The 24,090-nt window shown below is 40.2% G+C and overlaps 1 protein-coding gene across 1 annotated transcript; it reads left to right on the forward strand.

Annotated features, from left to right (window-relative positions):
• Nucleotides 1-494: 494 nt before the first annotated feature.
• ARL14EP (ADP ribosylation factor like GTPase 14 effector protein) lies at nt 495-23,799 on the forward strand. Its single transcript, XM_060262172.1, has 3 exons — nt 495-1,376; nt 18,119-18,249; nt 21,583-23,799. Exons 1-3 carry the CDS (start codon nt 1,308-1,310, stop codon nt 21,809-21,811), a joined length of 429 nt encoding a protein of 142 aa, XP_060118155.1. The 5' UTR covers nt 495-1,307; the 3' UTR covers nt 21,812-23,799.
• The last annotated feature ends 291 nt before the right edge of the window (nt 23,800-24,090 follow it).

Raw genomic sequence — 24,090 nt, forward strand, 5'->3', positions numbered from 1 at the left:
TCTGGCACTCAAATTCAGTCGATAAATTATTTACTGGAGCCGTAAAGTGACTTAACTACTGACCTGTTTCGCTTTCTGTTTGTAATTAAATAATCTTCTTGGACTAGTTGATACTTCAGCAAAAATAAGTGAGGCAAATCGTACACTCCAAACGATCTTTACAGTCATTTTCAAACGAGAGGGGAGAATAGAATTCACTATGCTCCTCCTTTGCAAACTGAAATGCCAGAACTGCATTCAGGGCACAATTCTGGAGTTCACACTGCCCGCCCCGGTTTTGAAGAGGGCCAGGAGCAAGGGAGGCCGCTCAGATGTTTGAGTAATAAATAAGACAGTGTGGTGCAGAGGGGGAAACAGGGAGGTTTACCAATCTCCACGCAGAGCCTAAACTTCTACCGGAATTGAAACTGATCTCCAGGCTCCGGAGCCAGTCCCCCTTGAGGAAATGGCGGCGTTGGCATGTGGACGCAGCGGCCTGACAGCTGCACTGAGCTCCCCTTCCCAAATTTTGCTGTCCCGAACGCTCCCACCAGGGCAACGTGGATTTCTCAAACTGGAGTTGGCAATAAAATGGGAAGTACTCGATGAGATTTTAAGAAACGACGAAGGTGAACATTGCTTCAGAGGGCAGCCGTTTCAGTCTGTAGAGGAACAGGTAGATGCGAGCACCTTAGCGACTAACAAGATTTTCGGAGCGTGAGCTTTCGAAAGTCAAAGCTCCCTTCGTCAGAAAGAAACGTATACAGTAGAGCCTAAATTTGTCAACCGGAAGCAAAAGTTTTGTAGGAAGACCTACCAGGCGCTTCTTGGAATTTTTCAACACAGGGTGTTGTTTCAGCGGGGGGAAGTGCTGTGTGCCAGGCGAAAATTTAACAGGTGCAGGCTCCCCCATCTTATCTTCAGAGTGTGGTTGTACTAATTCAAGCTTTGCCTTTCACCCAATGTTTAGTCGGACGAAATCGCAGTCTTGTGTCATAAAGAGAAACTTTTTTTTTTTGCAAATCTCTCAGGAAAGCAAATAAGCAACAGCTCTTCCCTCTTCACACCAATATTATCCTCCGTAGCTTACTTTCTTTTGGGAATGTGGTTACGTAACGAAAGGGACTCTTTAATGTCGCCTGTCGTGATTTTCCACATTACCGCCGCTGAGCTGGTCCCACACATGGAGGACTTTGTCGTGTTCAATCAGAATCCAGAAGTCTTGCTGAGGTGTCATTCAGACTACAGTCTCTTAGGGTTGGGGTTCTGCGTAGGTCTCCTTCCGCTTCGGCAGGGAGAGGGGGAAGTGTGTGGAGCTGATCGAGCTCATGGCGGCTTTTGCGGAAGTAGGATCGGGAATGGTCTCAGGACAAGGCCGAAGGAAAGCTTATGGCAAGGTACATGTTGGCGGGGTGGTAAGAGGAGCCTGTTTACAGTATGGCGTGAGGTTTTGTTTCCCTCGCCTCTTTCAAGGTTGAACGCAGGAAGCATCCCCCATTAGCGGTTTAAGGAAAGGGATTCAATGTTAGTTAAAAATAATAACTCGGAAGCTAATGAGTGCCTCGGCAACAGGAATATGGAAGAAGTAGTATGCATCACAGTCTGTGAAGCGGTTGTGCATGTTTTCTTTTCCATATCATTCAGTAATGTGGTGTTTTGTATTGTTAATTATGATAAGCGCAGTTAGTGAGGTATACATGTACCGGCTTCAGGAAAAGAAGCATCTATTGGTAAATCCTAAATTACACAGGAGTCAATAACAATGGACAGTTTATTTCAGCAGTTTCATAAGAGTTCATTTCTTCAGTTGCGTGCAGTACAAAAATGGCACAACCGTTGAGGGTGTGGGAATATTATAAAAAGAGGCCAATAAAAGGGTGTAATCTATTCACAGAGAGTGGTTGAGAGTTGCTCCCAAAGCAGCCAAATAAATTCGTTTTAATTTAATTACATTATAGCCTGCTTTTTCAAATAGCACAAGGCACCATAAAATGCAATAGGATTAGATTTACAAAAAAAAAAAAATAGAAACAATGGGGGGGACAGACATGGTGTCTCAAACAATGCAAAAGAAAAGAAACTTCAGAAGTAGAAAATGTAGTCAGAGCAAGAGGATGTACAAAAACGAATGGCAGTGTGGTCCATAGGAAACAATTGCAGAACCTGGATGTTCCATAGGATATAATGGGAGAGAAGATTGTTCATTGACTTGCATGGGTTTCATTGAAATACATTGAAGGACAGAAACGGTTGTGACAAAAACCTGGAATCGATCATTTTTTCTCCCATTATATCCTATGAACCATCCAACCTCCCATCCAGGCTCTGCTATTGTTTCCTATGGACAATCGTCTGCCAACATCCATGACTTTATTGACAGTGCTTTGCCAACCTCCAGGACTGGATAGACAGGGGAAAGTGCACTCTGCCAACTTTCAGGACTGGATTGACAGGGTAATAGGCCCTCTGCCAACTTCCAGGACTGGATTGACAGGGAAAAAAACTACGCTGCCAAACTCCAGGACTGGATTGACAGGGGAAAAGTTACTCTGCCAACCTCCAGGACTGGATTGATAGAGGAAAAGTTACTCTGCCAACCTCCAGGACTAGATTGACAGGGTAAAAGGTTCCTTGACAACCTCCACAACTGGATTGACGGGGAAAAGTCCTCTGCCAACCTCCAGTCCTGGATTGACAGGTCAAAATGCACTTTCCAACCTCCAGGCCTGGATTGACAGGGGAAAAGGTAGTTTTCCAACCCCCAGCACTGGATTGATAGTGGAAAATGTACTACCAACCTCCATGACTGGATTGACAGGGGAAAATGCACTTTGCCAGCCTCCAGGACTGGCTTGACAGGGGGAAAGGTCCTCTGCCAACCTCCAGGACCGGATTGACAGAGGGAAAGGTCCTCTGCCAATCTCCAGGACTGGATAGACAGGGCAAAATGCACTTTGCCAACCTCCAGGGCTAGATTGACAGGTGAAAATGTACTTTGCCAACCTCCAGAACTGGACCGACAGGGGAAAAAGTACTCTGCCAACCTCAGGACTGGATTGACAGGACAAACTGTACTCGGCCAGTCTCCAGGACTGGATTTTTTTTAAAAAAACAATTTTTATTATTCTGCAATATATTGTAATAATACTCATCTATTATTAAAAACTTAGTACCAATACATTACATTTTTCTCCTCCCCCCCCCCTTTTCGTGACCTCCGACGGTGCTTTTTAATTAAAATAATTTTTAAAAGTAAAAGGTAATTTTATGCAATTAAAAATCTTCATAAAAAGTGTTATGTCCAAAGTATAATAAAAATAAGGAAAAAACCATATACTATAATTATACTCCGTCTTCATTATGATCCTTTAGTCCTTATCATAAAAATAAAATTGAAGGGATAATATATTCCGTAGTCTCATTTTTAACTATAATCCTTGTCAAAAAAAGTTGAAAACAAAAAAATATAATCACATAGTCTCATTTTTTAACGTTCAGCTGTTGTCAAAAATCACCAAATAACCTTTTACCTTCCATTGTTTTTCAACGTATTTTTGAAATTTTCCCCATTTATTTTTAAACTTCTCTAGATCACATTCTTTTAAGATTCTTGTAAGCTTGTCCATTTCATTCCAATGCATAACTTTTATAATCCAGTCCCATTTTTCTGGTATTTTGTCTTGCTTCCACATCTGCGCATATAATGTCCATGCAGCTGAAAGCATGTACCAAATTATCGTTCTATCTTGTTTAGGAAATTTTTCCATTTGTAATCCCAACAAAAAGCTGTCTGGTGCCTTCTTAATATTGTAACCCAAAATTTTTGAAATCTCTTGCTGAATCATTTGCCAAAATTGTTTTGCCTTTTTACAAATCCACCACATATGGTAGAAAGATCCTTCATGTTTTTTACATTTCCAACATTTATCTGACACCTGATTGTTCATTTTTGACAGTTTTTTAGGTGTCATAAAGCACCTATATAGCATTTTAAAACAGTTTTCTTTAATATTATTACATGTTGATATCTTCATAGAGTTCTTCCATAGATACTCCCATTGTTCCATCTGTATTTCTTTATTTATATTTATCGCCCATTTTATCATTTGATATTTAACTACTTCATCTTCTGTAGACCATTTCAATATTAATTTATAAATTCTTGAAATCAATTTTTCATTGTCGCCAAACAGCATTCTTTTCAGTTCTGTTTGTTCTTGTCTCACTCCATCATTTTTAATATCCTGTTCAAGCAAACTCTTGATTTGTTGCAATTGAAACCAACTATACTTATATTCTAATTCTTCCGCCGATTTTAATTCCACCTTGCCTCCATGTATTTTTAACAATTGTTTGTACGATAACCATTTCTCTTCATTAATATCTGAGTATAACTTTTATTACTTCTGTTGGCACAATCCAAAGCGGTTTCCTCTCATCCTTATATCTTTTGTATTTCAACCAGGTATTTAACAAGTTACTTATATAATGATGTGAGAAGAAGCTGTCCATCTTACTTTTCCCATAACACAAATAAACATGCCAACCAAAAATATTTCCATGACCTTCTAATGCCAATAGTTTTCTAACTAATAATGTCATCCATTCCTTAATCCACACCAAACAAACTGCATCATGGTACAACTTTAAATCCGGCAATTGAAAGCCTCCCATTTCTTTTGCATTGGTCAGAATTTTCATTTTAATTCTTGGTTTCTTTCCAGCCCATACAAATTCTGAGAGTTTCCTTTGCCATTTATTAAATTGCTTATTATCCTTCACTATTGGAATTGTTTGAAACAAGAACATAATTCTTGGTAATACATTCATTTTGATTGTCGAGATTCTGCCCAGCATAGGCAAGTTCAACTTATTCCATTTTAATAAATCTCCATCAATTTTCCACCAGAGCTTCTCATAATTATTTTTATACAAATCAATGTTTTTTTGTTGTTATTTCTATACCTAAATACTTTACTTTAGAGGTCACTTCACACTTTGTTAGACTTTGTAATTCTTCCTGTTTAATCTTTGACATATTTTTACACAAATTTTTTTACTTCTCTTTATTTATACAGAAGCCTGCCAGCTCTCCATATTCTTGTATCTTTTGAAGCAGCAACGGTGTAACTTGAGTTGGATTATCGTTTATAAACATTACATCATCTGCAAATGCCCTGTATTTATAAGAAAAACCTTTCAATTTCAATCCCTCTATCTCTTTATCTTCTTGAATTCGCATAAGCAATATCTCTAAAGTCATTATAAATATCAGTGGAGACAGAGGACAACCTTGTCTTGTTCCTTTATTGATTATCATTTTTTCTGTCAAATCTGCATTTATACAGAGTCTTGCTTGTTGTTCAGTATATACTGCGTTCACCATTCTTACAAAATCTTTTCCCAATCTCAATTTCTCCATCACTGCAAACATAAAGTCCCAATGCACGTTATCAAATGCTTTCCTGGAGGCTAGTAGTGTACCTTTTCCCCTGTCAAGCCAGCCCTAGAGGCTGGCAGAGTACCTTTCCCCTGTCAATCCATTCCTGGAGTCTGGCAGAGTACCTTTTTCCCTGTCATTCCATTCCTGGAGGTTGACAGAGTACCTTTTCCCATGTCAATCCAGCCCTGGAGGCTAGCAGAGAACGGCCCATTGGAGGTTCGGAGGATTATCTCTGTGGGTTATTCCTACTGTTCCTTCAGGGAGGCAGGAAACACTTCCTTCACCTTCCTGTTGGCGCCTTTGGAATAACCCTGCCCTCAGTTGTGGCACTTCGAAAACTGTTGTCTTCCCTCTAACTAGAAGGACTAAAAACACAAACTAACAACATGCAACTACAACACTCCACTCCTGGAGGTTGGCAACTACCTGTTCCTCTGTCAATCCAGTCTTGGAGGTTGGCAGAGTACCTTTTCGCCTGTCAATCTAGTCCTGGAGGTTGACAAAGTGCATTTCCCCCTGTCAATCCAGACCTGGAGTTTGGCAGAGGACCTTTTCACCTGCCAATCCAGTCCTGGAGCTTGGCAGACTACCTGTTCCCCTTTCAATCCAGTCCTGGATGTTGGCAAAGTACATTTTCGCCAGGAAATCCAATCCTGGAGGATGGCAAAGTAAATTTTCACCTGTCAATCCAGTCCTGGAGGCTGCCATACTACTTTTTCCATTATCAATCCAGTCCAGGAGGTTGGCAGAGTACCTTTTCCCTGTCAATGAAGTCCAGGAGGTTGGTAGACTACTTTCTCCATTATCAATCCAGTCCTGGAGGCTGGCAGAGTACCTTTTCCCATGTCAATACACTCCTGGAGGTTGGCAACTACCTGCTCCTCTTTCAATCCAGTCTTGGAGGTTGGCAGAGTACCTTTTTGCCTGTCAATCTAGTCCTGGAGGTTGACAAAGTGCATTTCCCCCTGTCAATCCAGACCTGGAGTTTAGCAGAGGACCTTTTCACCTGCCATTCCAGTTCTGGAGGTTGGCAGACTACCTGTTCCCCTTTCAATCCAGTCCTGGAGGTTGGCAAAGTACATTTTCACCAGGAAATCCAATCCTGGAGGATGGCAAAGTAAATTTTCACCTGTCAATCCAGTCCTAGAGGCTGCCATACTACTTTCTCCATTATCAATCCAGTCCTGGAGGTTGGCAAAGTAAATTTTCACCTGTCAATCCAGTCCTGGAGGCTGCCATACTACTTTTTCCATTATCAATCCAGTCCAGGAGGTTGGCAGAGTACCTTTTCCCTGTCAATGAATTCCAGGAGGTTGGCAGACTACTTTTTCCATTATCAATCCATTCCTAGAAGTTGGCAGAGTACCTTTCCCCCAGTCAATCCAGTCCTGGTGGCTGGCAGAGTTCCTTCTCCCCTGTAAATCCAGTCCTGGAGGCTGGCAGAGTACCTTTTCCCATGTCAATCCACTCCTAGAGGTTGGCAACTACCTGTTCCTCTGTCAATCCAGTCTTGGAGGTTGGCAGAGGACCTTTCTCCCTGTCAATCCAGGCCTGGAGGTTGGCAGAGTAACTTTCCACCAGTCAATGCAGCCCTGGAAGCTGGCACAGTACCTTTTCCCCTGTCAATCCAGTCCTGGAGTTTGGCAGAGTACATTTTCCACTGTCAATCCAGTCCTGGAGGTTGGCAGAGGACCTTTCCCCCTGTCATTCCAGCCCTGAACGCTGGCAGAGTACCTTTTCGCCTGTAAATTCAGTTCTGGAAGTTTGCAAAGTGCATTTTCCCCTGTCAATCCAGTCCTGGAGGTTGGTAAAGTATATTTTCCCCTGTCATTCCAGTCCTGGAGGTTGGCAGACTACCTGTTTCCCTGTCATTCCAGTTCTGGAGGCTGCCAGAGTACCTTTTCCCCTATCAAGCCAGTCCTGGAGGCTGGCAGACTACCTGTTCTCCTGTCAATCCAGTCCTGGAGGCTGCCAGAGTACCTTTTCTCCTATCAAGCCAGTCCTGGAGGTTGGCAAAGTACATTTTCACAAGGAAATCCAGTCCTGGAGGATGGCAATACTATCTTTTCCATTGTCAATCCAATCCTGGATGTTGGCAGAGTACCTTTTCGCCTGTGAATCCAGTCCTGGAGGCTGCCAGACTACCTTTTCCATTGTCATTCCAGTCCTGGAGGTTGGCAGACTACATTTTCGCCTGTCAATCTAGTCCTGGAGGTTGGCAAAGTGCATTTCCCCCTGTCAATCCAGACCTGGAGGTTGGCATAGGACCTTTTCACCTGTCCATCTAGTCCTGGAGGTTGGTAGACTACCTGTTCCCCTGTCAATCCAGTCCTGGAGGTTGGCACACTACCTTTTCCCCTTTCAATCCACTCCTGGATGTTGGCAAAGTACATTTTTGCCAGGAAATCCAGTTCTGGAGGCTGCCATACTACTTTTTCCATTGTCAAAGTACTTGTTCCCCTGTCAATCCATTCCTGGAGGTTGGCAGAGTACCCTTTCCCCTGTCTATCCAGTCCTGGAGGTTGACAAAGCACTGTCAATCCAGTCCTGGAGGTTGGCAGATGATTGTCCATAGGAAACAATAACAGAGCCTGGATGGTCCTTAGGATGTAATGGAAGAGAAGATTATCCTTTCTCAACAGTTTTACACATTTTTAGAATGACAGAAATGTGGGAGCCTTTCTGGTCTTCTTTCTCAGACCATTTCACAAGGAATGGGCCACAACAAAGAAACGTGTTGAGCAACTATTGATCTTAATGAATTACAAAAGAAGGAATAACAGTATATATAAACCAATCCAAAGACATAAGGAACCGTTATTAGCATAAATCAACAAGGAACTATGCTCCTAAAATCTGTGTTAACAATTGTAACTCTCCAAAAAAGAATGCATTAACACTCAAAAGTCCATGCAGGTGTTCTGAAGGTTCACAAAGTCCATGACGAAGACCCGAGAATATTTTATTCTTCATTTCAATAAAATTCTTCTACATACAGTCTACATAACAAAATGCAATAATAGAACTTCAGAATATTTTACACACATCAAAAAACTGGGAAGTGACAGAAGACAAAAATGGCTCTAACAGAGATTGAAGATACTCATTGCAAAAAGGGTTTTATCAACAAGTATGTGAATACAAATTGGTTTTTAATTTTGTGGCCAGAAGACAGTCCAATCCAAAAATGGCATAATTGTCATAATAAAAGCAATGGGGGGGGGGGGAGGAAAACAGCTATAGGGCAGCCCCTATATGCAATTCAGTTGCAATAGAAGTTGTATAAACAGAACTTGAAGAAAAGACTAAGTGAAAGTACAAATATTTTCAAATTGATCTTACCCATTTGGAGGATGACACTTTCAGAAGGTTTCACTCAGATGAGCAAAGCTGTTGTGACACAGCATAGCAAGAGAGACTGCCCTGCAGATTCAGTGGTCCAAGGCCATGAAGGGCTTTGTTTGTGATCACCAGTACCTTGACTTTAACATAATGACTGATAGGTAACCAACAGAGTGTCTGCAGAATGGTTCTGTGGACTTAATAATTCTGGATATCAGGTCACCATTACAATCTAAAGTTTGCTTGTGGTGTCTAGTGCTCCACTGGCCCTCAGCCCATAAACTGCATTACAAGGAGGAGAGAAAGGAGGAGTTTGCTCTTAAAAGGAATGCAAACCGTAGCACTGAGCTAATTTGTTGCTGTGATATAAAGCACTCTATAGGTGACAAATGGATCAGTATCAGATAACAAAAAGACCAATTTATTGGTGTCAGAAAATTTACGCACTGCTAACAGATTATCAATAAATTTGGCTCTAGCCTCTTTGTACATGGGACAAAATACAATACAATGGATTAAATCCTCTAAAACTGTAGCTCCAGAAACAAAAACGCTGAGCCATTGGGATTTGAAGATATCTTCCCTTAAGAAGAGCCATTGGCATTGACTGGAAACGCAAAGATGTGAATGCCTTTCTGAGAATTTGAAATGAGATTTTCACTAAGAGGACCTAATGTGGTCTCTTTAAATAGCTTAAACCAAGGGTAAAATCTGGATTGGGCAATTCTAGAACTGTCCAAATGGGCATCACATTCATAGACCCAGTTTCGTAAGTTGGAATTATCAATCAAAGCCCCTAATAGATCATCTCGAATAGAGTACCGAACAAGTATGTTATAGCAAGCAGCCTCACGTGTCATTTACTGACAATATTGTTTGCTAAATACATTGGTGCTGTTACCTTTATTCCAGAATTTAAGCAAAGCTAGATGAATATGAGGTCTGACTGCAGCAGGCCCAGTTCAGCCCTCATTAGGGCTGCAGGGGTTCCCTTGGGTAGAGCAAGAAGTCTTCTAATGAACAGATTTTGTATTGTTTCCAGTCTGGAAATATGCTCCTTCCATCCTGACTTCTGTGCCATAAAGGAGGTGGGGAACTGCCTTACTTAAAAATAGTTTTATTGCTGGATCCACAAGATATCCACCCTTGGTATAGTAAAATCTCAGAATTGCTCCTATAATTTTTATTGTGGAGGATTTGACAATATCAAAATGTGTATTCCAATTTAAAGTTTCACTAAAAGTCACTCCCAAGTATTTAAAAGAGCTGCATTGTTCAATGGGAATACCATGGATGCTCCAAGAGTGTTTTTAGGGTGTTTTTTAAACATCATAGCATTCGTTTTTGTATAGTTTATAGTAAGAGCCTCCTCTTTACAGTATTCACCTAGTTGGAACAGCAAGAGATATTAGGACCATGTCACCTGCATATAAAAGAATCGAGATTTTCTGATGACCAAGTGTATGAGCGACAAACTTGGAACCTGACAACCTGTGTACTATATCGCTTAAGTACAAGTTAAAATGGAGGGGGGCAAAGACACATCCCTGCTTTACCCCCGCCCCTAAATATTGGACTTTCATTTGTTAGGGAACCTGAAGTACCCACCCCAATTTTAGCAAAGATGTCTACATGTAGTTCTTGAAGAAGGAACAACAAATGTTTATCTAAGTTTGTGCTAGATAACTTCTGCCAAAGACGGTTTATATCTATAGAATCAAATGCAGAAGCAAGATCTACAAATGCTACAAAAAGGACTTTGGTTGGGCCATTAATGCCTAAGAGGGCAAGTTGTTACCATACCATAGGGCCTGTAAGACAGAACTGTTCCACCAGACCTTTGGCTGAGGCAAGCAGGCGTCCTCTCTTATTGTCTATACCACCTACTGTCTTCCCCACAATGACTTACCATCTGAACTATTATATTCGGGCCATTAACTATGTTTTAATTTGCAAAATGTGCCTGTCTCACCTGTATTACATTTTTACTTGTATTGTTTAATTGTAGACTATTAATTTATTGATGTATTTTAACTGTTTTTATGCCTGTAATCCACCCTGAGCCCATATGGGAAAGGGCAAAATATAAATCTGCTAAATAAATAAAAATAAGTAAGTAAGTAAAAAAAGAATACAGAAACATTATTCTCTTTTCAACTCAAGTCTGGAATCCTGGGGTGTATGTCTGTGTACGAGAATGGATTTCAAGCAGAAGCCCCCACTTCAGTGATTTAATAAAATAAAAATAAAAATGCATCTGGATCACAGTCCTGTATATACAATGAGTTCATTAAACCTGCATATAAAACTATTCATAATCTACTCTACTATTTGTGGTCTGACTTATTCCAATACCACTAAAAGTTGGCATGAAGACTGAAAGACTCATTGCTTTTTCTTCATACCAGGTTCCTCTCACTCCCCAACACCACTTTGGGGGAAAGTCACTTACCTTTGCCCATCCCACCAAGCACAGCCACCTGCCTGCCTTCAGCTTTCCTCCAGCTCTGGCAAGAGAAAGCAGATGTCCCCAACAAACATTTGAAATTAATTAAATATGAATGTGGCATGTGTTTTCACAATTTTGGTCAGGTTTGTTAATCAGGGGACAGTGATTGGCTAGATCAGGAGTGTCAAACATGTGGGCTATGTGTTTGTCTACAAAACTGTAGTCTACCCCAGAGAAATAACTACAACTCCTATGTGGCAGTGCAAGAACAGAGAGACAGCCATGTCAGAATCAGCCTCCTATCTGGGAAGTCTAAATTCAAGATCTCCAATCAAAGGAAAATGTGAAAGAAAAATCACAAAAACCTTGGCTGGACACACACTCTCAGCCTAATGCTGGCTTGTTATTTCTCTTCTAAATAATTCATGTTTTCCTATTGAGAAAGACTGGAGGGCATGAATACAGTGAAAAAGAGGAGGGGGGGACCCAGTTGCATCCATAATAAGCCCAACAAAACACTTTCTCTTTGTAGGCGTGGCTCAGTAGCTCTGCAGTGTGATTGATTGAGCCCGGCAAACTGAATCAACACAGAGCTATAGAGCCAAGCTCCTTCAGCTAAGGCGCCTCCTCCCTTTGGGAAAAGGGAGGGGGAAGAGGGGAAGAACAGAGAGAGGCTGCTTTGCTGGCTGGCTTATTGGGAGAGAAACACAAAACGGCGAACAAAAAAGCAGGCAAGGGAGAATGAAGCAGACAACAGCCAGGTGCTAGAGGACCTGATTGGAGTCCTCTGGGGGTCAGATCCATCCCTTGGACTGTATGTTTGACACCCCTGCTTTAATACATTATTTCTCCATGATACATCTTAGGAAACCAGGTGATACATATTGTTTAAGGCTAAATCATATAGCCTTGTTCAAGGCTATTATTTTGGATGAGTGTTCTGTCTTTCTGCTGGAGGCCCACTGTCATAACCACATAAAATATGTCTTCAGTGCAGCTAAACTTCAGATGTTAACATTTTTATCATGGCCAGTATTGTCAATGACAAAAACTTCAAAAATAATTCTTATTCCCATGACTTTAAGAAGTAGTCTGGTTTTATTCCAAATGAATTTACTGCATTATCCTGTGTATGTTTACTGGAAGTCAGTGTGTTTATGTAAGTACACTTAAGACCACAGCCTTAAATGAACAGGTCCATAGATCTGCATACTAAACAATTAACTAAATTTTCTGTTTGGCTGTCATTTTTATTGTAAGTTGTCATTACTTTCTAAAGTACAAGACTAAATGAGGGGTGTTGTCAAGAAACAAGTTTGATTTTCAGAATGTGATCAGATAAATGCCTGTGGACTAGCTAAAACAGATGGCATTTCATGTGCTGGGTTACTACAGAGGCCTGAATCAGGCTGAATACAAGAAGCTAAATTTTAAAATTCCAGATTTGGTTTAAATTTCAAGGAAAGTGGCCCAGACCTACAGTAGAGATGAACTGAGATTCAAAGAGGTGCTTATAAGCAACTTCATATAAGGGAATGTGTGTACTAATGCTGAAGGGTATTTCCATTTTTGTCCTCTCTCTCTGCATCCCCACTTCTGGAGACAGTAGAGAGTATCTATACACTGAATGGGAAACCAATGCAAATCTTTGTATGCAGATTCACTTAATGGACTAGTTTGTACCCTGGCCTCAGAAAGTAATGTAACAAATACATATAATGATAGTGGGAATACTAAATAACTGAATATTAATTACTCATTGGAATAAAAATTTTATTTAGCCTTTAATGAGGAAGTGTGCCAGAACATAGATAGACCTACCCACACAGCACTACTTTCTGAAGAAAAAGTCATAGGGTTTTGTTTGCTGGTCTGGTTTCAGAATGTTTGTATATATCTGAAATGTCACTGGCTTAATAGCTTCTGCATATTGGTTTTGCCTCCATCCTTTCAAATTACTGGCTTTTATTCTTGCTTGAATATATTGATTTGATTTGATTTATATCCCGCCCTCCCTGCTGAAGCAGGCTCAGGGCGGCTCACAACATAAAATCGCAACAGACAACTAAAATCAATAAATATTAAAATTACACATTCAACAGTTGAAACAATATTAATTTAGTGCTATTTCAGTGGCGGTGGCATTTCTTCAATTTCCCTGAGATACAGGCTCCATGTCAGTTAAACGCCAGCTGGAAGAGAATAGTCTTACAGGCCCTGCAGAACTGCGCAAGGTTCCGCAAGGCCCTCACTTCCTCTGGCAGTTGATTCCACCAGCAGGGGGCTGCAATCGAGAAGGCCCTGTCTCTGGTGGTTTTTAATTTGGTGCTTATAAGTAATATAAAGTTTTATATCTTTCCATTTTTCTTTTTTTTAAAATAGAAAACATTCAGATTTTCTGACAGCTGCTTCTTACTCTCTTTCCCCCCTTAAGACAGATGGTGAAAATGCTCTGTATATATTTCAGGAATACTTTGATATGTATGGCTTTAGTATAACTGGAAGAGCCTTTTGGAAGCTGCTGGCTAAAAGCATGTGTGATATGTCTGTTTTCAAAACATGCATGTTACAGCTACTTCCTAAACAGATCTTAAAACATAGGAGTATATTAGAAAAGATGGACCAGAGTTCTTTTCCTAAGATATAATGAAGCACTGTTATCAATATATATTTATGATTAATACAACACTTTCAAGTTTTTACTGCAAAACTCTTGCTCAGATATGTTGCTTACTCAGAAGGTGATTTTATTTTAAGCTTACTTATAGTGAGCTCCAGTCAAAGAAAACTTTTCTGACTTTGCTCTCTTTTATATCTACTGTTTAAGTCCAGCACAGAATTGCAGACCTCTGGTTCATAAGGCCCCTTAGATGTTTTATAAAACAGTTGTCAGTTTCCTCATACCCAGCCGTTGATTGATCCTAGTGAAGGCACTGGATGCAAGACAGCAGTTTAGAGCACTCTGGAAGAGTGTCAGTACTCATGTAAGCTCCAGATTTTTCTTCTGTACATAATAAAGTCTGCAAAACAAAGTAAATTGTATAATTTACCTGGGTCACTGCATACAGGATACATTTCTTGAATTTAATGTTAGGATTGGTTTTCATTTTGAAACCCATCAGTCAAGTGTGAAAGAAAAAGTTAGCATAAATTTTACTTCTTTTACTGCTTTTTCTCCAAGATAATCTTCCTAATAGCTGCTAAAGATGATAATGACACAATGCAAACAATGAAATACATTGTACTGATCAATTATAATGGATCTATGTTCTGTTGGAAATCAACTGCAAGTTAGCCGTGACTGCTATTAAAACATTCTTTACCCGTCTCTCCACCTTCAAGACTAAGCAAGAATTATCATCAACTGACCCATTATTACTTCAGTTTCGGAGTGGGGTAACTTTTAGAGAATAATCTGTATACTATTAGTGACATGTGGGCCCTATCTGTAGATACCTAAATCTGTGGATCAGGGCCCCGGTGATCCTCTAAGTTTGCAGAAAAATCTGAAATGTTAATGAAAATATATTGGGGGTTAAATTCCCCCAATAATAAACAGCATCATCTGTGAACATAGAGACAACACACTTACTGTTGGGAGTTGTGGCAGAGCCTGGTGGTGGTGGCTGCAGTGGAGCCCAGTGGCTGGGAGCTGCACAGGGGTATACTGATGGGGAAGAAGAAGCCTGGTGGGTCTGGTGGCTGGGACCCATGTAGGGCTCACCACCATTAACAGTGAGGGGAGAAGACTTGGCAGGAGTGTGGCTAGGAGCTGCACAGGATTGCTGCTGCTGTTGCTGATGGGAAAGGGAGGAAGAAGCCTTGATGGGCCTGGCAACTGGAAGCTGAAACTTTTGTCCAAAATGCACACAGATAATCAGTGGAAATGCCGAGGCTGATTCTGAAGACCCTCAGTGAAGGACACTTGATTCTGATGCATGCATAAGGGAGCTTTTTAAAAACTTGTCTTAATACTGGACTAAGACTATCATGTGCACGCTAACCTCAGAGCCAGCTCTGTTGGAAATAGTAGTATGTTCTTTCAGTAAATATGCACAGGATAAAAATGCATAGCATGTTGAAACATAATTTTCTAGTTATGTTCAAACTGGAAAAACCCATCTTAAGTGTTAACTGTGTGCTGGATATGAATATACACAAAAACATTCATAGTTGAGAACTACAGAGTGAAGCAGTAGTTTGTATGTGTGCAACATTTACTAATCAAATGTAGCTTGGGTTTTTGTATAATCTCATAACAGTAACTTTCAGTAAAGCCACTTGATACATTCATCACATGATTATTTAATAACTGAGTGAAGTAAACGTATATATGAATAAACAAGGCATACAGAATGAACGTAAAAGTGAGTGTAGGAGTGGACAAAAAAAATGCTGGAAGCAGAAGTGGATGGATGTGTATGCAAGGTGACGCTACAGAATTATAGAATGTAATTTGGAATCAGTGAGTTACTACTTCAGAAAGTATAAACAGACATGACTCTCTTTATCTGACCTTTTCAAAGTACAGCTGTGGTATGGTTTCTTTAACTTACATCACTGAGATCACTGTCACGTTCAACTTTATTCCTTTCTCCAAAGTAGCAACCTCTTTTTCTCTTGCTGTTTCTTACTGGGGGGAAAACTGAATAGCAGCTCAGCAACACCAAGAAGTGATTTCATGAAGATGTGGTGTATGATTCAGGGCAGTTACTTTTTCATACGTGTAGCGATTATATGCACACTAACCTCAGAGCCAGCTCTGTTGGAAACGGTGGTATGTGCTTTCAGTAAATATGCATAGCAATTATTCTTGATACAACTCACCTCACTAGTAGATACTTCTTTCATCTTGGGAGCTGCTAGTTTTAACTATCTCCCGCACATGGAGTTGGTTATTACCTGGAGCTAGATGAAACATGCATATTACTCCCATCTTGCAGACACTTCACTGGCTGCCTGTCTGGTACTGGGCTCAATTTAAGCTATTAGCTATAACTATCACATCCAAAAATTTCATGGCCTTGGACCCTTATATCTGTGAGATCACGTCTCTCAGTATGCTCTACAACAGCTTCAGTCATCAGAGCAAGGTCTTCTTCAGCTGCCAACCTGCAAATGGGCAAAATCAACAACTTCAACCTTGTGGAATGACCTGCCTGAGGAGGTTAGGAAGGATCCCATTTTGCAGATAAAACCCTGTCGCTCTGCTGCGACCTCCTAGCCACATTTGATACAATATAGGGACTGGAAGCCCCTTGTCTGTCTTCAGGTCCTGTTTTGGATTATTTCAGCCTGCTCTCCCAGGACGAAGTAGACAAGGCCCTGGTAGCTGTAACGTCTACCACATGCCCCTTTATCCTTGCTCATTGTGGCTGGTTAAAGCCTACGGTGATGAGGTATGAATTCCCCTGAAGGAGATTATCAACTTGTCCCTTTCAACAGAGACTTTCCCAGGGGCTTTGAAGGAGGCAGTGGTCCACCGTTTCCTGATGAAACCATCTTTGGACCCTACAGCCCTCACAAACTACCACCCAGTTTCAAATCTCTCTAAATCTGGTCACCCAGACTTAGCCCCAGAGGAACTGGGTGGAGTATTACAAGCCATGACTGGCTGGTTGAAACAGAGCTGGCTGAAATTGAACCGATTGATGACGGAAGTCCTGTGTCTGGGTTGTGGGGGACTGGGATAGGGGATCCTTTGATGGTGCCCCTTTAGTGCCAGCACCAAGGAAAAAACTTTAGGGGCATTCTTAGATGCCCCTCTGACTATGGAAAACCAGGTCACCCCACTGCCAGAGCTGCTTTTTCCCATCTAAGGCAGGTCAGGCAACTGGTCCCATATCTTGCCCCCTCCATGAACTGGCCACAGTGACCCACGTGATGGTTACTTCCAGGCTGGACTATTGTAACTCTCTCTGTGTGGGGCTGCCGTTGGCTCTGATCCAGAAACTCTAGCTGGTGCAGAACTTGGCTGTGCAGATGTTGACTTCATCGCCTCTGTGGGCACAGATCCATCCTGTGCTCCGTGAACTGCACAGGCTTCCTATTGAGTACCAGGTCTGTTACAGTTCCACAGGGTCTGCAAAACAGGCCTTCAGTTGAGGGGGCAGACATTGACTTTTGTTCAGCCTCCGCTTCTCCTAGCACTTAGGATTGAGTGGTCTCTGGATTTTGAACAATCGTGGCTGTTGAGGCAGTATTTTGGATGGGTTCTTTAGTAGATTGTACTGTAATTTTAATGTTTTATTGTATTTTAATCCTATTTAAATTGCTTTAACCTTGTTGTAACCCACCCTGAGCCTGCTTTAGCAGGAGGGGTGGGATATACGTAAATCAAATAAAACAAATAAATAATAAACTAATAGCTTTCTGCAGACTATGCAGAAACTATGCAGAACTGAATTATTCAAGAGGGCTTTTTTAGCAGACAATAGAGTTGCATTGTACTGAACGATTCACAAAGGGACTGTGGTCTATACTACTGTGTATAACTGCTGAAACAGCAACAAAGATCCTACTATGGAATTTTTCATCATTTAACGTGTCATTTAATACTTATGCTTTGCTTCAGTTCTGTGTTTAACTTCTGGTTGGTTCTAAAACCCTGATCCTATTGCATTGTTTATTCAGTGACCCATCCATTGATGTATTGACTACTCTATGTCATCCACCTTGCAAACAAGTGAAAGAGGCAGACTGTAAGCAATATAAATATATAAAATAAATAAAAATATTTGTGCAGTCAATGTCTAAAGGATTTGACACTTAAGAGTTCTCACACACGGCCTCAGCTTTGTGCCCAAATTTTATAATATATGTGATGTACCTCAACTTTATTAGCAGTAGTTTATGCATTAAGCTTTGTATTACTGTTTCAAATGAAGTTGTCTCTATCTGTTCAGGGGCGTACAGCTAAAACCTTGAAGTCTTTACAGTTTGCTAATCTGGGACGACATACTGAATTTGCTCCAGAAGCAAACAAGAGGGAGAAAAGAAGGCTGCAAACAAAAAGTACATCCATTAATTCAGACAGGTGGGCTGTTTTCTACATTTATTAAACTTATCCTTGCTTTCATACCCTCAGGGAAAAGCAGTACCTAGACCTCTCTTCAGATCTGCTTGTGTAGACAGAATGTATTTCTTTCAAGTGCTTGGAAATGGCATGATAAAAGCAAAATGGTATTGTATAGTATAACTAGGAAAAACTTGGGAGTGAAATATGTAGTATTTACATACAATCTGCTGTCAGTGCATCTGCTATTTATTAATCCACAGAATGGCTAAAGAGCACTCATTATAGTTATGCCTCTGAAGGCAGATACCTGAGTGAGAGACTTTTAGCATCTCTTTGTCTACTTCTCTCATTCTTTTGAATTAGAATGGGACATAAACAAAAGTAATAATCAAATCATTGCTAGGGATCTGTTGGCCTCCTAATGTTACCTTTAGAAATGTCAGTGCTACATTCTCTGTGGGGAGGGCCTTAATGAGGAATTTTGGTGAACAATGATAAACAATAATATTAATGCTATCAATTAAAATAAATGCTGTTCATTCCAAACTGTATTATACTTTCAAAGAACCAGAGCACTGAAAGGAGATGCTTCTAAGAAAGTATAAAGTGAAGGGATTTAAACAATGCTAAAGAGGTTTAGAAAAAGACATGACAGCAACACTGCTGCCTTATGGAAGTAGGTTACAGTAGAAAAAAACAGAGTTCCAGATGTGAATGTTGGCCTAAGCCAGTGATTTCAGTCATGGCTCCTTGGGTGTTGTGGTGGCTGCTGATGTGTTTCCTGGTGTCCATTTGCTTCTTCCCAACAGCAAAAACCCAGTCGTAGTTTTTCTCCACTTCAGTGGAGTTGAAAGTGCCTCAGAGGACCCCAAAAAGTATTACCCTGAAGTCTATAGGGCACACCCGTTTGGAGACAGCTACCTCTATCTCCAAAGGATGCTTGGTTTGGAACCTCTTAATGTTTTGATGGATCTACCAGTATTTTGGAAATACAGATTAGACAATCTGAAATAGCCATGTCCAACTAAAACCACGGTGGCACAACTCGACAAGTGAACCGTAGATATTTAAACCTTCCATTCACTCCCCAAGTCATGCTGCCACCATGGCACAAGCAGCGTGACTTTGCAAGGGAACTTCTGAATTCGCCAATTCACGGCAGCGGCACAAGTCAGCAAGCAAAATTCTCCATTATACACTCTGTGGATGGTTCCCATAGTATAGGGCCGGGTTGTCAAACATGTGGCCCAGGGGTCAAATCAGGCCCCCGGAAGGCTCCTATCAGACCCCCAAGCAACTGGCTGTCATTTGCTTCCTTCTCCCTATCTCTTCCTTCTGCATAACAGCTTGCTTTGTTTTTCCAGGCTTACTCAATTGCACAGCAGAGCTACTGAGCCAAGCCTCTCTCCCTTCTATTGAGTGAGGGTCCTCCCTCCCCTCTCCCCTAGGGACGAAAGGAAAAAGCCAGAGCTTCCTTTGCCCAGTTCTCTGGATCCCATGGGAGAAATACAAAGAAAGCACCTTTAAGACCAATGAGTTCTAACGTTTTAAGCATGTTTTAAGTCTTTTTTTTAAATTGCATTTGTCTGTGTCCTTTATGAAGTTTATATCTCTGCTACCTAATCTTAAATAGATACACACATAACCTGGCCAAATATGGCTCAGCCCAACATGGTTCAAACAATAAAATTTACACACCCCTAATAGGTTCCTAGATAGAGATGTGGATGAAGGTGTAGTATTTTAAAAGCACTAATAATTGTATAGGTGTGTCTGCCTACAATGCACATTATACTTTTTATGTCTAAAAGAGGATTCCAGACAAATTAGTCCAGTACACTTTTGACACAACACTTACTGCTGCATCAGGGTGAAGTGATTCTTCCTCTGTGATAATGTAGATTTATCATCTCCTACTGGCTAGAACTTGTGACATCGCTTATTTATCATATCCCTTCTGAGCCATATTTTCTATATGAAGAAATCCAGACTCTTCAGTATTTCCTCATAGGAAAGGTGCTCCAAACACGATTATCTTGGTTGTCATCTTCACTACTCCTTCCATCTCTGTGATATCCTTTTTAAGATACAGGAAACAGAACTTCACACAGTATTCCAGATGATTGATTGATGGATCCTTGATGTTTCCAGCATATCAATGACAGCGATTCCAAAGCTCCAGATGATCTCAGTCAATTTTGTCATATAGATGTTAAACAACATCGCAATAGCACAGTGGGACTCTGCTGTGGGACTCCATATGATTGCTTTCAAGTTGCAGTTTCAGAGTAGACAATGACTATTTTATGCATTTGGGATGATTAAAATGTTTGGGCTGCTTAAGTGTTGTCCCTTTAAAGCCCTCACCATATTTTAAGTAAAAAAACTGCATGATCAACCATATCAGAAGCAGAATAAAATTAATTGTTCCCCTGCATCATTCATCCCCCTACCACTCCACTCGTTACTGTTTCATGCCCCACATGTCTAGACCAGGCTTCTGTCTTGCATAGTAAAGAACTGATCTCTGCTTTGCAGTGCAACAAATAAATGAGTTTTGCAGTATATGCTATATACGAAGTGTGGCCACACGGTGGCTAAGAAACCACATGCAGCTCTTTCACACAAATTGTGTGGCTCCCAGAGGTCAAGGAGGAACTTAACACAGGATTGTTCTTAAGTAAGCATGTTTAGCATCAGAATCTCAACAAGCCTCTGAGGACTGATCCCTAGGTAGGCAAGTATTTCTGCCATGCATGAAGCAATGGAGGAGGGGGAAATAGGCAGGCTTGCAAGTGCTTCTCCTCCACAGAGGTTGCCTGGAGACACAAGAGCCAAGGAAGCCACTGGAAGGAGGGACAAAATGAAACGGCTGTGCAGGGTTCCCTCTTAGTTTCGTAGTTCTCGTAGGAGCTGTATTTACTAACCTTGGTGTCAAGGTAAAGAGATGCATAATGATGCAAACAGTGGTCAGTGGTTTATATGGTACATGTGGGTTTCCTGAAAACACCTAGATTAATCACTGGTACCAAAAAAAAAATTCCTTAACTTTTTCCTATGCTGGTCTGGACAGTTGCTTTGTAAATTACAGTGACAGTATGGAGACTGTTAGGTTTGTAAGCATCTTGCCACGTGAATTTACCCTATTACATGGAAAAATCTCCCAAGCATTAGAGCTCATTGACAAACCTGGTTCTGTACGATGGTTCTATAAGAACAATCCTGTGGCTCCTGCTATGTATGAAGTCTCTGCTGCCTCTCTGCATAAGAGAACTAGCAAAAAGATTACTTTTCAGGTTAAAATGGACGGTAACATTACAAATGACTGTAAATTATGCTTTCCTTCTGCAGGCAAGTAATACCAGCAAAGAGCAGAGTATATGACAGCCAAGGACTTCTGCTTTATAGTGGGATTGATCTCTGTGACTGTCTTGATGAAGATTGCCTTGGATGTTTTTATGCTTGTCCCAAATGTGGCTCCAACAAGTGTGGGCCTGAATGTCGCTGTGACCGCAAATGGTTGTATGAGCAAATCGAAATAGAAGGAGGAGAAATAATTCGCAATAAGCATGTGGGATAGCCTACATGCCATATTCAAGTACTGTATTGCAAGGAACTAAGGTCCAAAGCTTTATACATACAAATATACATGATTGTCTGAGATTTCCAATTGCCGTCCAGTGTGATGTATATAAAGCAAAGCTCAGACATAACACATTTTCAGCATTCTTTCTATTCCTATAGCTATTACTACAAGGAATAAACTAGTACAAAGTCTGATTTGAGAGTTTTAATGTTCAAGGAGGATTAAAATGATCAGTATTAGTCATTTTGCAATCTCTGCTCCATAGTAGAGATGCTGTTCCTTTCAAAATATTGTGATGGTTACTTGAGTCACTTTAACCACTAGCAACCATAACCAGTATTATTCCTTGAGTAAATTGGTAATTTGATAGAGACATTGCATGATGAGCAGAAATATTAATAACAAACTAAAATTGATGACAATTGTTTCAATGATGTTGAACAACGTTGTCATTGTTTCAATGATGATTAATCTCTACTGGTTTACTTCAAGGGTTAGAATGCTAGGTGTGAGTTTCTCATTCATATTCTGAATAGAAATAAACCCTGTCCCTTGCTTTCATCAGTATGATGAGAGGAGGGGGGGGGGGGACACAAGGTGTATCATCAGGAAGCCTCTCCATTATGCATATATTGTTTAAGAACTTTATGTTGAGTGTCTGTGCAGGCTGAAAGAATTTATGAAGTACAACACAATCTGATCTTGGTTGTAAATGCACACATTGACTGTTAGATGATAGCGGTTATGGAGATTGTATTATGACTTGTCTTTAATCACTGATTGTTGACAAGAGTATGTAAGATATTTTTCAAGTAATCCTTTTAAAAGAACCATTAATTGGCTGCATTTTACTTGTTAGGGCAATTTGCCACATACCTAAATTAAGACAAATTCTAAGAGCATCAACATCTTTGTGTTGATTTTTAGTATATTTAAGCTATGAGACAGGGTTTTTTCTTACAAGACTGTAATTAAAAATTTTCACACCGTTGTTGGAGTTGAGCTATATAAGGTCCAGCTTCTGGTAAATTTTGATGAAAGTCACAGTAAAAATGTTACTAGCTCTTATAGTATGTCATGGTAGGAAAAGCAGCCTTCTGAGTCAGTGTGAACTTCATTTTTTTAAAAACAGCCTAGTTTTTATTTGAAGCTTTTCTTGATAAATTGTGTATGTTATGCAATTAAAAGACTTGAAGATAAAGTGCAGAAAATTGGCTATTACCTAAAACCTTTTAAGCAGCTTCATAGCAGCTGGCAGACTACTTATGCAGATAGAATTTCTACTCTCCCTGGCAAGTAGTATTCTGCAAAGGCTGTTGTACAATAAAAGTATTTAAATACACTTTGAGAATTTTTAAAAAGAAAATTATCTTTCTTATTTTGGCCAATGCAACGCTGAGGCTTAAGATTGTAATGCAATGGAATACAACATTCTTGTTGAAGTGTATTTCTTTGGGTTGGATCCTAATATTACTGTGCTGGCACAATGAGTCCTGCCCAATTCCCTTCCTTGTTATATTCCCTGTCCCATGTATGGTGTTCTGTCTACTCAAGTGTCATAATCTCCAGCACAGCATTTTTGGGATCTCCATCTTGCACCAGCAGAAAAAGCTGGTAAAACGTAATCTATATTTACATTTAACTGGGGTTAATACTGTTTCCATACTTTTTTTAGTTTTCTCTTGAATGAATATACTTCTTGTTCAGTGATTGACCAGTATATAAAATTCATCCAAACGAATGTATTGGTAAAGTGTTCTAGATATATAAAAAAAGGCTGCATTTCTGTCTCATCTGGTTAAGATATGTTGTTAATACTGAAGAAATTAGGAATTTCCTGCTGTTATCTTCTAAATCATGATGCAGTTTTTAGTAAATGTCAAACATTGTCTTCATGACGCCGTATCTGCAAGAGGAATAAAGGTTGTGCAATTTGTTTTTATTATTCAGCTGCACTAATAAAGAAATTGACTTCAACAAAATCATTGAGTATCTGGTTAATTTATATATTTTTAAAACTAACTTTTCCCTGCTGCATGGGGGGAGGGAGTAAACTGGTGGCAGAATTGGCATGCATGACAATTTATAAAACATGCATATATTTTGTTGAATTTCTTGAGTTTAATGTTTTGCCACTTAATTATGACAGGAAAAGATCAACCTTGAGACTGGTCACTGCCATTCTCCTCAATATAGAGTGTTCTCAGGTTTGAAGAAAAGTGTATTAAAAGTCATCTTCAAGACAATAACTACTTCTCTTCTAGGCACTATGA

This window comes from Heteronotia binoei, chromosome 21 (assembly GCF_032191835.1).
Source record: "Heteronotia binoei isolate CCM8104 ecotype False Entrance Well chromosome 21, APGP_CSIRO_Hbin_v1, whole genome shotgun sequence".
Classification (NCBI taxonomy): Eukaryota; Metazoa; Chordata; class Lepidosauria; order Squamata; family Gekkonidae; genus Heteronotia; species Heteronotia binoei.